This window comes from Penicillium taxi, assembly GCF_028828555.1.
Source record: "Penicillium taxi strain IBT 34144 chromosome Unknown utg000001l_segment0_segment0, whole genome shotgun sequence".
Taxonomy (NCBI): Eukaryota; Fungi; Ascomycota; class Eurotiomycetes; order Eurotiales; family Aspergillaceae; genus Penicillium; species Penicillium taxi.
Window position 1 is genome coordinate 4,116,817 of NW_026643203.1, and position 15,234 is coordinate 4,132,050.

Sequence of the window (15,234 nt, forward strand, 5' to 3'; positions counted from 1 at the left end):
TAAGTTATATGTGCCTGACGTGGAGTAAGATGGGCAGCAATACTGTGAGAGAGAGGGGTGGAAATAAGATAAATGATAAGGGGAGATCAATTATGGGGAAGAGAAGAGATGGAAGGGGAAGCGAAGAAGTTAAGAGCCGGGACTTCAATTGTAGAGAGAAAAAAAAAAAAAAAAGAAAGGAAAAAATAGGAAAAAAATAAGAAAAATAAAGAAAAGAAGAAAAGAAGAAATAGCCTAGTGTTTCACGAAAGAGGCTCTAAATCGGTACCCAACAAGAAGAATCTGTTTACTTGGCTTAACCTCGGCTTGTTTACTTCCTTATACTCTTCTATCTAGGTACTTCTAGGCTTCTACCTAGATAGTATACCTAGATAGTTACCTTGGTACCTAGAAGCTAAGTAGTAATTAGTAGTCACCTAGTTAAATAATTTTAGTACCTAGGTAACTATAGTAAGTCAAGTAGACTATACTCTTGTATCTTAAGTCCGTCTATATCCTTCCTCACATCCGATCCGATCCAAACTAATCCCATTGCGGCCCAATCAGTTATCAGAAAGGGTGAACTATGGAGAATAGTTTAAGGGAACTATGCCATCAAGAAATTCTTAAATTAAACGTCATCTCTCGGGCTCCATGCTGGTGTTTCTGTCTCTCCAATCTTGAATGTTCTAGAAAATACAATAACTATGTACCTGGTACCTGGGAAAAGTCGGTGGAGATGTCAACCTGTAGCAACCGATATCAATTGTCATCATATACATAGGAATAGGAAAAATGAATGGAAAAAAAGATAGAAACTCGCCACTGATGCATCAAATCCCCACATTGAATAACGCTAGCATGTAGAAAAAGGGTAATTATCCAATGAAGCTTGCCATGTGGCAAGCCATCTATGGAGTTGTGTACATGGGACCATTTCCTATCCTATGTAATTTCACCGTGTGTTGTTCGTAAGCTGGAATTACTCTGCGCCCGAGTGCAGACCGGGCCGTGGCTGAGTTATCAGAGAATCTTTGCCCGGGTGTTCTCTAGGGCTCCATATTATCCACATTGGGGTATTGTGGATCGTTCGTATAGGCCAATATCGGGGAACTATACGTTCCTCGCCCCCGGAATGATCCATGACCCTGGTCTGGTTGAAATAATGACTTGCAGGTCATTCATTTCCCATTATATCGATAATGTACATCTAAGCCTTCCTCCTTGCGTCTTGCTGCCTTCGATGATGACAACCCCGCACGTGTGGGATCATGATAAGAATACATGGGCACGAGGTCAATGCGAGGGTTGAAGAAACTACCTTGGAAAAGGACATCTCAGACATCTCAGACATCAGAGAAAGAGGAAAGAGGAAGAAAAAAAAACAGGAAGGGATCTGAGCAAAGGAGGCAAAAACAATGAGGCTAGACCCACGGAGTAAACCCTCTAGCAATGCCCATGCGGCTCCAAGTACTACTGTTTTGTTCTCGACCACTGATCGAAAGATCTATGAAGATCGGGCCCAGATAAAAGAGGGGCGTATGGATTCGGTGGGCCGACGTGTATTTTACGCCGTAGTCTAGTCTCATGGCTCCGGGCTAATAAGCTCTTCACACGCATGTCATCTGGCTAGATCATGAATAGAGAAGAATGGGAGGACTATTCTGACTTCATTCTCCAGATTCCCCAGTCTTTTTTTCCCTTTGTTCCTTTATTTTCCGGCTTAAAGTCCAAAGATGGCGTCCCCCTTGCGTCTTCGCTACTGCGCGATAACATCAGATTTCGACATGACCTACACCGCTATTTGCTATATGTGGTACGTGCGAAGGATCGTGTGGGAGGAAAGCTGAGAAAATTGTCTTGGAATTGGGATCTTCCAACTTTACCGCGACTTAGGGTTCTCTACAGAGTAGATTCTCGGAGACATCATTCCGAAGTGACAAATAGGATGTGATCATCTTATCCTGACCTTACGATTATTATACTCAGTAATGTGAAAACGAGATAGCATCTACACCAGTGTTGTACAGGGAAACTATAGTTGTGACAGGAGCCCTGCCAGGGTTACGTGGCTGGTGAAGGTTGACGTTTGACAGCATATGCATTCCCTTCGAGGGGAGACATGGAAGTATTCCTTCAAAACTAAACAGGCAGACTGATAGACGAGATCAAGCACTTGAGAGCTTCTTGATTGGTCTTCCCCGATGATCTATATCAACATTGACTCACAGTTCACTACTGAGGTCATGTTGGTCAGGTCCTGTGCAGGTGAAGCGCAATCCAGCCTAATAACCGATACACGGTAATAATACCGATGAGAATCCCAACCCACTTACCAGTCCTGCCTGCAGCATAGCCATATGACTCCAACACGTCGGTGCCGCGAATCTGACACTCAGACGCCAAGTCCGTCGTGTACATGCACTGGCACCCAGCGGCACACGAATACGTCCGTTCAGAGAACTCATTCACCATCATACCTTGGAACACATACGCCTGCGGGGTCCAGGTTAGATCAGTAGATTAAAGCAGCGAATAGCGAAGAGTGAAAAGGAAAAACGGCTATGCCCACCTGATAGTCGATGTAGTGGAACACGTATTTCCAAAACGGATTAAGGATCTTCGGAGTCACCAAGAACCCACCCACGCTCATCCAGAGCCCGTTCGCAAAGGCCACTAATGTCAGAGAGATTATGAAATTGGGGAATATCGCCGTCACAAATACTACAAGGGATTCGGCGGCGATGAGATCAAGGAAGATCCACATCACCCAGGTGAAGAATGCATCGGCTGTGGGGCGAAAGTTGGAGAGCCAGTATGAGACAATGGAGAACAAAATGGATATGAGGACTGGGGTGGGATTAGCAGGGGTCCGAAGTCTAGATCTTGTGAGACAATGGGGGGTGACACACAGAGGAAGGGAAGACCGATGAGTAAGTTAGCGATCACGAATGGGGTTGCACCATACAGGCCGTTTGCTCGCTCTTTGACGAAGGTGGCTCGGTCTTCTAGGAATGCCGGAACATATGCAACTGCCATAAATGACATGAACGCTGATCCGAAGAACTAGATGCGCGTCAGGTTTGCTTCTTAATGTCGTTCCTGGAAGGGTAGTGAGTACACACGATGGCATTCACAAATGATTGGATGTACTCTTGTGATGGATGAAGGCGGAGCCAGACAGTTCCCATCATGATTGCAAGTCCTGTATGCGAGGTCAGCTATTCATCCATCTTCAGCAAGCGTTCCTGCCTTCCAAGGTTCCATACCAAGATACATCACAATCCGGATCCCGTACGCCACCACATCACGGTAGCTTTTGATGAAAGACCGATGAAGGAGAGTTGAGGTGATACTGATTGCCCCCGGTCGAGACACGTCATCTACCAGCTTATCCATAGCCTTCTCTATATTCCGATCTCGCTCGGAAACTAGTGCAGTGAGTGCATGAGACTCTGTTGAGTTTGTCCAGGCATTCAGGATCCCCTGCACCCGTGCTAGGGCATCCTCCTTGACAATGTCAAAGTCCGAGCTGACAATGTCAAGAAGAAACTCTGCAGGGTTGGTATGCCCTGGAATAGGATGACCTATCTGGCGAAAGTAGTTTTCGACACTGGCAACAGGTCCAAAGTAACACGAGCGCCCAGCCGAAAGAAGAAGCAACTTATCAAACAGACGAAATATGTTCGTCGAGGGCTGGTGGATACTTGCGATGACGATGATCTGTCGTGGAACAATATCAGCCTTGAAACTTTTTAATGTATTCGCCTCAGGTCATCCATTCCATTCAGACATACACGATTCGCCCTCGCCAACTCCTTCACGTACGAGATGACTTCAAAGCTTGCTGTCGAGTCGAGTCCACTGGTGGGTTCATCCATAAACAAGATCTTCGGGCAGGTGATAAGCTGGCTAGCCACACTGACCCTACGTTTCTGACCACCACTAATCCCCTTCCGAATCGGCGTACCAACGAGTATATCTTCCTGATTCTGAATCCCAAAAGCCTGAAGCAGCATTTGAATACGATCCATACGCTGTCTCTTTAACACTGAGCTAAAGAATTTACCAAGCATTAGCTATATCAACATAGAAGCGTAGAATGAAATCATACCTCGGTAATGAGAGATCTGCAGCAAACTTCAATGTCTCCCGAACAGTCAAGGATCCAATCAGGGCATCTTCCTGCTCAACGTAGGAAGTCATGCGTCCAAATGAGGCGGAATTGATATGCTGACCATTTGCAAAGCTATCACCGCTAACCTTACTGGATGTGGTAGGTCGACGAGCCAAGACATTAAGCAGTGTTGTCTTTCCACATCCTGAAGGACCCATCAAAGCCACAACTTCTCCTGTATAGATCAAATGCAATTAGTTGGTGCCATATCCTCATCCAAGAACACCCATAGACATATTCCAGGACCAGCAAACCTTGCAGCACATCACCACTGATACCGTTGATCAAGTCTCTCGCCTTCTTCGTCTGCCGATCCTTGACAGTAACAGTAAGTCCAGACCACGAAAAATTGCGCACAGAGGTATTCATCAGAAAACCATTCTCATTTCTTTCGAGATCGACACCCTCCAGGTCCGGGGTACGAGAATCTAGCTCAACAGACTCCATTTTCTAGTCAAAAACACAACTCTAGTGCAAATCGATCACCACAACCTCAGCCCCGGTAAGAAGGATTGCCTAGGGGTAAGGCAAACAAATGGATAATTGGTATCTGGAGAAGCCACGACACAGGGCGGGGGAGCCCGGGGAAGCGCCCGCCTTGTTATATAAGAATTTCAAACCCATCGGTTGCATCTGCGGAGTTGGAGAAAGGGGGGTCAGACTTGAATTCCATGCCAAGTGGAACATGTTGCTGTATCTTAGATTGGGGCGTAAGGTGGGACTTGACCTTAGTACATTAGGTATTCAATGAGGAGGCAGCTCATGCAGCTCGTATAGTAGTGTGGCCCAGCTGGGAACACTAAGACTTGATGGTCCCCGTCGGTGATCATGATCTACAAAGTAGGTTCGTACGACCGTGATTACTTCAGGGTTAGTTTCTGTCAGTTTCTACCAGTTTCTGTCAGAATATATGTAGTAGGTAATCATTTGAAGCTTCCAGATATCATCGTGTGCATGATTCATTTCCGTCGTGCTAGGACCTTCATTGTTATTATTGTCGAAGATAACGGAGCAGAGCGCCCACCATCCTACAACCCCTGTCCATGCAATTTCTCGCTTACTCGATCGCTTATGTGAAAGCCGATATAGCTGCATATTCATGCTGATTATACTAGGAATCACGTTGGAAAATACTTGAGAACATTTGAATTTTAATCACCTAAATAAGGTCGATGTGTCACGTGAGCTTCTTGTCAACGTGGGCTTTTTAATGAAAAAGGGTAATAGTAGCCTAAGCTTCGAAACTCATAAAATTGACTGGATTTACATACTGTGAAGAGATATTAGTTTGGCTTGTAGATTGAGATGAAAAGGGGATAGACTTACCGCTCAACAGGGTTGAGGCCAAGCAGGCGCATGCCGTTGTGCAAGACTTGGCGTGCGGAATAGTACAAAGCCATGCGGGCAAGGGCCACATCAGGCTCGCTACCGACCACCTTCAGAACGTCATAGCTGGAGCTCAGCATGTGGGTCATCTTAAACAGATAACTGAGGATGGTGACAGGTTCCTCAGTCTTAGCTGTGTTAACAAGCACGTCGGACCACTGGGCAAGCAAGCGAATGAGGTTCAGGGCATGAGGCTCGGTCAGTAGGCTGAAATCAGCCTCACCCAACTTGGTGAGGTCGAGGCCTGATTTGCGGCCCATTGAGCACAGGCGAGCGTGTGCATACTGAAGGTAGGGACCAGTGTCACCCTCAAACGATGTCATGGCATTGAGATTGAACTCATATCCATTTCCGCTGAAAAAAAAGTCAGAATTCAAGTCAAAGATGGGATATTTCGCATTTTATTACTTACCGCTTTCCGGTCTGGTCCTGGACCATCACCGAAGTGATACCCAGAATATCAGATACCTGCTCAGGGTTTGGCACCTGAGCATACTTGGCTTCGTTGGCACGCATCACATCGTGCATCTTATCACCGACATCCCGAAGGATATCGTCGAGGAACTTAACAGTTCCCTTGCGAGTGCTCATACCGTGGACCATACCAAACTGAATGTGCTTGCAACGCGATGCCAAGTCTTCACGACCCATAAGCTTAGTGAGTTTGAAGAGTTGCTTCAAGTGAAGCTCCTGCTGGGAGGCCACAACATAGATCATTCGATCGAAATGATACTCCTCATCACGCTCAACGATCGCACCAATGTCACGAGTGAGGTACAAGGGGGTGCCGTCCTTACGCACGATGACAGCCGTGCCAAGATTCTTGTCACCGTGCTTCTTGAAGTCGACAATGGTAGCACCTTCCGACTCCTCGACCACGCCGGCCTCCTTCAGAGCCTTGTGGGCCGCGTTCATACTCTCGCTCTTAACCTGCGACTCGCCGGAGTAGACATCGAAGTCAATGTTCAGGCGGGCGTAAGTCTCTTTGTACTTGATGATACTCAAGTCACGGAAACGGCGCCAGAGAGCGACTGCCGATGGGTCACCATCCTCCATGCTCTTGAAGTAACGACGAGCCTTCTCATCCTCGCTGGCAGCAACGTACTCATCAAGTTCAGCCTTAATATTGGAGGTATCTTCGCCTTTATTTGTAAGATCCGCAATCAATTGTTGTTGCGACTTGATGTGATCCGCCTGCTCGGTGATCAACTTGTTGATTTTAACGTAGACATCAAACAGATGGCCGATGGGGTTCTGGGCCAAGGCATCTTCGCTTCCGTACTTCGCGAATCCCATAGCAAGCACACCATACTGCTTACCCCAGTCACCGAGGTAGTTCATTTTAATAACATCCCATCCCAAAACGGTGTAAAGGTTTGCCAGGAATCCACCAATAATGGTACTGCGGAGGTGTCCGGCGTGGAACGCTTTAGCGATGTTGGGAGATGAGAATTCGATAATGATACGCTTCCGGCCCTTGGAGGGGTCGGCTGGGTCCTTGAGACCCTGGTTTCCGTTTGTGCCATAGGATGCCTTCTGGCTAAGGATACGGCTGAGCACGGTTTGGTTCAATGGACCGGGCTTGCAAAAGAATTGAAGGTGGGTGCCAAAAACGGTAGGAGGGAGCACGAGATCGGACTCCGGGAACTTTTCTGCGAGTTCCTTGACCAGCTCGGCAGGTTTTGTCTTCTGGCGCAGGGCAGGGACCTGATGATGTGGGAGTTAGATGGGTTCAAGGTGAATAACAAAGCATTGAAGTTTGTGTCTACACACCGGGAGACTGAGATCACCCTTGTCAAGAGTGCTGGTCCAAGCAAGGCGGGTATAAATCAATTCAGCATCGATACCGGAGACCTTGGACAGGTTTTGAGCGATATGCTCACGATAAGAATCCATAACGTTAAGATCAGGGTAGCAATCTGGGAACTGGGACAAACGCTCAGTTGATGTGAGCGTTAACGCCTGTAGAGAGGCGGCAGTAGCGTCCATTTTGGATGGTAGGGGATGGAATGAACGGGGAGAGAGAGTTGTTGTAAGGAAAGCACGCGGGGGAGAGAAGCGATTTATTCGAGAAAAAAAGAGACGTGACAATGTAGCCCCGCTAAGTAAACTACGACCCATAGAGGGGGTTGCGCTCTTGGAAACTTTTTTTTCTGCGATGACTCCTCGTAGGGCGGTGAGTCACGTGCTTTCATTGTTCTCACTCAACTATTGACTACAGACTACGTAAATATTAATGATTAAGGGAGCTTAGGTTCTTATCCATAATTTATGGCTCCATGAATACTTCAAACTTCAAAGCTTGGTCGTGGGAAACGAAAGGCGATGTCTCCCAGGCCCAGTAGTGGGGGAGTGTTCTTGGCTTCTCGTACTAGGCGCCAATCATCCTCTATAAGTTAAAGAAGGACTAAGATTATAGAAGTTCATCTAAATTACGGTATAGAGCCATGAAATAAGCGAAGCATGGATGACCAAGGCTAAGGCATCATTCAGTAGATGGGCCTCGTGCTTGCACAAAGTGAAGAACGCATGAATCGGCGTTTGGATGAGAGTTTGATGCGCGTTTTGATGCTCTGCACGCCACACAAAATGCGATGTGAGTGAGTCTAGAGCTTCAAGTATTAGCAGCTAATATTAATTAAAGGATTCTCAACTCCACCATTCGCATCGAGAATAGCATCGTCTACCGCGATCACCCTCTCCACCACCTCTACGGCGTGCTTACTGGGCTGGTGATCCCAAGACAGCCTCAGACCTCGCAGGTGTTGGGGAGGAATCAACCGTAAGTTACTTTTCCTCATATAATGATAGGAATTACTAATATCCGTCGTTCTTAGTCCATAATATCAATTTAATTTTGGCAGAGCTGGAAGAGGCAGTGTCCGACGATACCCCTCTGAACGCCGTCGCTAGCTGAATTGAGCCTATGGTGTTCGTCATGAGGTAGTTTTAGTGTAAACGGATGATGTGTCGGATGGAGTTTTATAATTATGCCTATCATGTCCTTATGACTATGATGACCATCAATGAATATCTTTGTCGGTGAGCTTGAAAGAAGACAGGAGGGTATCTTCTTCTCACTTTCCGCGTCTTCACCATGATGGAGTTGGAAAAAGGTCACTATGGGCTGAAGACAAAGCATCTGTGATTAAGAAGTCAGAAAATATAGTTATCCCATATCTTAACTAATGTGTGGATTATCGCATACAGCTCGTTATGTACTACTGTATATTCGTATCTTTCCTGTGATTTGAACAATCATCGATTAGCCAAAAATGATAGAGTCATAAGTTAAACTTGTCATGTCTGAACGAACTCGACGAGATAAACGATATCAGAAGATACAATGAAGACATGCCTCTGACTCACATTGCAATTGCAACACAACCAAAGTTTCGATCAGAACGAAGCATGCCGAGATCAGGCGACATGTGTTATCTGGGGTCTGGACCACAAGTTCTCCTAGGGTAATCGAGTCACTATTTGCCACGGAAACAATGAATGTTCGTGAGTATAAGTGTCGTAGTCTAAGCCAAATAGCCGAGCGTATTCTTGGCCTACAACTTTGACAATTGTCAACAATAAAACTTAGTGAGTTTTTCATTCTAACATTAACTACCTAGGTAGTAGTCTAAGCACTCAGCTCAGTCACCATAATATTAAGGGATTAACAGGACGTCCTTAGATTACTGGTCTCATTATCCCCACAGAACTCGAAGCGTTTATCACTGTCCCCAGCTGCGCACACGCCAGCAGGAGCGATTCCTATTCTACAGTTTTCTCAGCCCTACATGCTATCAGGGAACTATTGATGATATACCCGTGATTTGGTTCTCGAATGTGAATGAGAAATTGGCCTAATACGATTATGAATCCATCAATATTTCGAAAATCAAGCAAAAAGTCTCAAAAGCTTTCCACAAGACTCAGTACTATGGACATCTCGCATTTACCACACATCAACGATGTTTTGGGTTGGTTACTAATGACAGTTGACAGATTATAGGTCATTCTTCAGCATCGTATGCTCAGGATACCACATAAAAGTACACTGGGGTACCATGACAATCAATAGCATATTTCAAACCTTGGAAGGAGCCACTTAGTAGGTTCCACAATCGGACACGCACCATTTATCTTTGCCTATATTAGGCACTTCTGGAACTACGGGCAGTGTCTTTACATGGGCAGTTTACTTGTGTGGAAAGTAACTTGAATGGTCGGCATTCGGAGCCAGCTTTTCGTTGGCAACTCCGTGTTCATGATAATTCCGGATTTTTTGACTGATATTATTAGATAGGCAAACTATTACATGGTTAAACGCTCCAGATCCTAGCCACCACCTGGCCCTGGGGTACTGATTAATTTGAAGAGGCCCAGGCTCATACTGGTAGAATCCTAGCGTTCGCACAACGGTTTGACAGGGCCGTACGAGCCCGTGTGCCAATGGCGGCGGACCTTCATGATTTTCGCCTCACTCAACATCAACCCAAGAATAGCTCAGTACAGGAATAGTGAACACAGGCGCGGTGCAAGTAGCGTTAAATTCCGCATCATGCTTACACGACAGCGGGAAATCCACACTACCAGAATAAGTGATAGAGCTACCATTATCACACTTGAGCGCATGCCCGTCACCAAGAGTGTAATCCATATGACCAGTAGAATTGGCCAAGTTAGAGGATCCATAGAAAGCAACGATGCGTCCCTCGCTACGATCAGCATAGCCGCAATTGCTTTCACCGTTGCCAATGTCTTTGATACGGAATCCCTCATATTGATCATGGCATTCTAGTCCATCTGCAAAATCAATGTCCAGGGTCTCCGGTGGGCCGTAACCCCATGGCTGGTAATCTGGCATGCCAGTGTAGCATACTGGGACCAATGATCCGTTGCATGTAGCTGGATTGGGGTCGCACCAGTTATCACCACATCGACAGCCTTTTGCGTTGATGTCTTTTTGGTTGTGGATGCAGTCTAGACTGTGAGAACCGTTGTACCAGTTGAAGTAGCTGACTGTCCATGTGGGGATGGGACAGCCAAGTGGAGGAGTGATTGATGAGCGGGAGTTTAGGATTCCTCGTCTTGAGGCAGCGCTCACGGGAACTGACAGGGCCAAAAAACCGGTGAACAAAATATTCCGAATTGAAGCCATGGTTATTATTTTGCTCGCTGTGTAAATTTCAGGGAGTAGATTGAAATGAAAATGATGAATTGAATCGGATGTACTCTGTACTTTATATTCAGTCATAAGCTGCCAAGGTGGACCAAAATAGCACATGGGCAATTGAGTTTTGTGTGGATCTTATTTTAAGATCGGATTGAGTCGTACTCCGTAATGCAGGACCACCCGCTGCTTCCAAAAGAGAGAGCCAATGATTTATACAGATTCAAAAAGGGTCCGAGACCTTTGAACCCTGGAAGTAACCATGATCGTATCGAAGCTTCCAATCGATCTATAAACTATGACGTAGACCCTTATGGAAAAGACTGAGACACCAGTTACCTGACTAAAAGACAGTTCACTTGATATTTACTCCATAGTTCCTCTGTAGACAGTAATGACAGCGAACAGCAAAACTTGGAAATTTTTGGCATCTACGGAGTAGTGGGAAGCCGAAGTGGCGTGGCAGCTGATAGTACTTATTACCTAGGTAACCAGTCTTAGTGATGCAAGTCAGATTTTAATCAGTTACCAAACTTGGGGTGATTCATGTCAAAACAATAGAAGTACACAATAAGTGATGCCAGCTTTTATTGTCTCAAAATCTTCTATTTTGGTGTTTTTAGGGGGTTTCAGACTTGCCACCTCAGGAGACCCTGAGACTGCATTATCTAGTTACAGTTATGCAATATCGAAGTCATGAACGGAAAACTTTTTCGTAGTTGACTTCCGACTATTTGTTAGTCAATTAACTAATTTGACTTACCTCATGAACCCATAATGACATGTTAAGTTATACGACACACGATTGAAAAACTCCGAGGTTGTGTAGTACGTTAGGGCTATCGGACAAACAGTTACTCCGCGGTCTCTCTGAAGCAGGTGTAAATGATAGTTGTGGCGATTCACAGTGCAACCTTGAAGAACCTTGTATCTGACGGCGTCGGAAAAATCGTATTCAAAAACATTCTCGAGTCTTGACCTGCACCTGACTGTACTAAGACATGTGTGATTGACTTGCCTGCATGCATATGTGCACTACCACTGCAGGTAAGACAAAGTGATAGGTTATTCGAACGAATAGCGGAAGAGTTCACCTGCAGTTAGCAACTACTTACGATATGAGCAGTCAACCTTGGAAGTGTGCTTCATCTTTCAGATTGTTTAAAATCTATTACTGTGTAGGTCCTACCCAAATAGTTAGGTGGAGAGTCCGATCCAAAGGAACCCTGGAACATTTGAAGGAACCGAGGTTTAGATCGGCGGAAGGAGCTTACCGATCAGCGTCACGTAACTCTGATCTATGAGAAGATCTACAAAGAATCAACACTTTGACACTAAACTTTGAATTCTATTGTCCATGGCCTGATGTTCTCAAGAGTCGTTAAATCCGTACAGACACGAGAATTGGATAGAATTCACCGTATCGCAGCTGAGGCATACTATAGAAGCTAAGCTAAAGCCGGGCAGTAGCGCGGCATTAGCATAATTAGTGTATCGTGTGACTACTTAGCATCGTAATTTGAAGTGGATTCTTGTTGATTCTGAAGGCTTAAAGTGGCTTAAGCTGAAAAATACGAAGTATTTTAATTGGATAGTCTAATAATGAGTCCATAATTACCAAATTTAGAGTTGATCGACAAGATCGTCTCATTCTGAGGTTTTCTTCATTTTAACTACTTAGCATATACCTCAGCTTTCGCCCTCGAATTATTTCAATGACTTTCCTTAGGGGCGAAAAATGGCCAATAGCACTCAAATAACTTGATTTAACCCATTGCCTTCCTAAATAAGCTCGTCAATCGAATCAAGGTGTGTTTCATGATGCAAAAATCTACACCCCACATAGTTAACCATGGAATTGGGTTGACCAGTTCAGCTGTTCCTGTCTTACTACCGGGCAGATTTATAGTGAGCACAGTTCTTTTTTGCTTTTTCTTTTATCTCATCACTAAAAAGGTATATATCCCCATATCCACGTGGACTTAAATCCAGGTCCAGGGTTCAAGACTCTGGAATAATACAAAATTACTCTGATCTAGTGATTTCAGCAAGGTCTCAGTCGACTGTTAAATTCAAATTGATACCAGTCAATAGCTAAGCGGAATATCGGGTCAGTAAACATGACACCAATTACGGCGGTCGACGGAACATGCGAGCCCACTGTAAGAATCAATTCAATAGTGGCCCACTAGATACCGCACAAGTTGATCCCATCATCTCCACTATGCAATTTGCAATTTGCAATGCGGTCCCATTGTGGGTCGTGTGCAACAATGACGGCCTCACTTGCCTTGCATCTTTGCACTTGGAGAGATTTTTTATAAAGGATGTGTGCCACTCTAACACGCTGGATCGACCCTTTGGATTCTCATATCTGGAAATAATGGCTCCTTCTCACCCTTGTCACTCCTTTGAATAATGTCGCTGCATGAACACTACCCTGCATATGGTGGCCGGGGGCCCAGCGATCTGGTCGTGGGTCTTACTCTGGGTGCCATCGCCACGATCTTTATGATACTCCGTGTATATGTACGGTTGAAGGTTAACAATTTCGGAACTGCTGCATTGATATGCTTTCTCGTTGCTTGGGTATGATCTTGGTCTGATTTACTCCAAATGAACTTTAGTAACAACATTTTAGACACTGACAGCTGTCACTCAATGTTTTGGTGTGATTGCTGTACTTCATGGCTTGGGAAACCACATTATCGCAATTGAAGAGGTTGGAGAATTAAGGAATTTCCTGTTCTTCACCTGGATGACTGTCTTTTTCTTCAATATGGCTATTCCCACCGGCAAGGTAGCCGTCTGTTTCTTCTTAATTGAAATGATCGGGCCAAGCAGTAAGTCTAGCCAAATCAATATCAAAAGAAGCTTTGGAGTAACAAAACTAACCACATAGCTGTCTATCAGATCCCAAAATCCGCCGCAGTCTGATGGCTCTTGCCGTATTCAATATCGTTGTAAACATTCCTCAGATACTTTTGAATTGGCTCCAGTGCAGTCCTCCACATGCATTATGGGACCCCTTGCTCCAGGATCAATGTGCGCACTGGAAAAGTGTTCATTACACATACTTCGTCGGGGCTGTTGCAGTCCTGTCAGACTTTTATCTCGCCATTGTTCCAATTCACATACTAATCCCACTCCGGATCGATCGAAAGCTTAAATTGGGTCTCTGTTTCCTCATGGGATTAGGTGTGTTTGCCGGCGTGGCAGCTATAATCCGAACATGGGCTGCCAGTTTCATTCTCACTGATGACTCTTCCTGTAAGAACAATCTTCAATCTTCAAGATGCTAAACTCACACTAATATGCTTTCGTAGATGGAGTTGGAATCCTCTTCCGCTGGGGCGAGGCCGAAGAATGGATCGTGCTGATCACCATGTCCATCCCACCAGTGTGGCCTCTTTTTCGCCCCCTTACCCACAACTTCATCAACTCGTCGCTATCCCGGCGCAGCCAAGACATGTATAAGAAATACCTGTCTACAAATCCCACTATTACAGATGTGAACGATTTCTATTCACAGTCTTTTCCGCCGACTATGGTCACCACTACTATTAATGTCTCATCAGCGAGTCGTCCCTCACTAAAGAATACTACCGCTGTGCCGTCAGAGATTAGTTCAAGAAGCTCAACGCCTCAGTTATCCCAACATACTCTGATTGGAAGTGATACTGAGCATATGGACTTGGTTGCGATGTCAGATCTAGAAGAGCAACCGCGAGTGTCTCCATAAACTTGCTCCAATACTTCTGGAACGACTTATACCTTGACTCGTACAAGTATCTTACACTCTTTGATACTTAATCTTTATGATTAATGCTCCAATAACATACACTTATTCTCTCTTTTCGATGTTACAAGGCTCTTTCAATCTACATAGGAATTAAATGACAACCTGTTATCAGAATTTCAACCTTGGAATAGATCAACGGGAATGAAAGGGTGACTGAAGGGTAAATCTGGACCTACCAGTCCACGTAGGTATCTGGTAGGCTCTTACATATCTTACGCCGGGCAATTTTGCATGTGGTAAAAACACAGTCCAATACTTTCACTTTCACTTTCACTTTCACTTTCACTTCTTCTCATTTCATCGAGGTCCGTCATCATGTCGATGCCCCGAAGTCTTTAGCCGTGAACACCCGTGGATTCTTCCAAGGTTATATCTTCCCTCTCCACTCTTTACTCCTTAGATCCAACTCAAGTCAACTACTTCAACCTTGAAATAGAGAGTTATATTCTCAATCTTCCAAATGGGCTACTACCTAGGTACTTATGATCGTCGTCACAAAGTTTACAGGCAGTAAAGATCCTTCTTGAGATTGTACCCAGGTAACATTCCGCAGCTTTCGCAAACAAAGCTGGCAGATCTATGGTTTGATTGTTCGCATCCCCAATTCACAGCTGAATGTGAGAATTCCAATCTCTATCCTTCCGCTTTCTCGTTGGCTCGTGCGACTAAATGCTTCATACCTATACAGTTCCTTTACCGGGAGTGACTAGCTCTTTCAATCAC

The 15,234-nt window shown here is 45.2% G+C and overlaps 4 protein-coding genes across 4 annotated transcripts; 1 reads left to right on the forward strand and 3 right to left on the reverse strand.

Moving 5' to 3' along the window:
* Nucleotides 1-2,232: 2,232 nt before the first annotated feature.
* Nucleotides 2,233-4,603, reverse strand: N7495_001473 (putative ABC transporter; the record flags this gene model as incomplete). Its single annotated transcript, XM_057204143.1, has 8 exons — nucleotides 2,233-2,475; nucleotides 2,552-2,829; nucleotides 2,892-3,045; nucleotides 3,105-3,184; nucleotides 3,249-3,702; nucleotides 3,777-4,035; nucleotides 4,094-4,331; nucleotides 4,411-4,603. The coding sequence occupies 8 exons, from the start codon at nucleotides 4,601-4,603 to the stop codon at nucleotides 2,233-2,235; spliced, it is 1,899 nt and encodes a 632-aa protein (XP_057068216.1).
* An 816-nt stretch (nucleotides 4,604-5,419) lies between these two features.
* N7495_001474 (arginine--tRNA ligase) lies at nucleotides 5,420-7,531 on the reverse strand (the record flags this gene model as incomplete). Its single annotated transcript, XM_057204144.1, has 4 exons — nucleotides 5,420-5,426; nucleotides 5,483-5,896; nucleotides 5,955-7,249; nucleotides 7,316-7,531. 4 exons carry the CDS (start codon nucleotides 7,529-7,531, stop codon nucleotides 5,420-5,422), a joined length of 1,932 nt encoding a protein of 643 aa, XP_057068217.1.
* A 2,485-nt stretch (nucleotides 7,532-10,016) lies between these two features.
* N7495_001475 (uncharacterized protein) lies at nucleotides 10,017-10,697 on the reverse strand (the record flags this gene model as incomplete). The annotated part of the gene is made up of 1 exon (XM_057204145.1): nucleotides 10,017-10,697. The coding sequence occupies one exon, from the start codon at nucleotides 10,695-10,697 to the stop codon at nucleotides 10,017-10,019; it is 681 nt and encodes a 226-aa protein (XP_057068218.1).
* A 2,430-nt stretch (nucleotides 10,698-13,127) lies between these two features.
* N7495_001476 (uncharacterized protein) lies at nucleotides 13,128-14,451 on the forward strand (the record flags this gene model as incomplete). The annotated part of the gene is made up of 4 exons (XM_057204146.1): nucleotides 13,128-13,298; nucleotides 13,351-13,552; nucleotides 13,623-13,979; nucleotides 14,036-14,451. 4 exons carry the CDS (start codon nucleotides 13,128-13,130, stop codon nucleotides 14,449-14,451), a joined length of 1,146 nt encoding a protein of 381 aa, XP_057068219.1.
* Nucleotides 14,452-15,234: the final 783 nt, after the last annotated feature.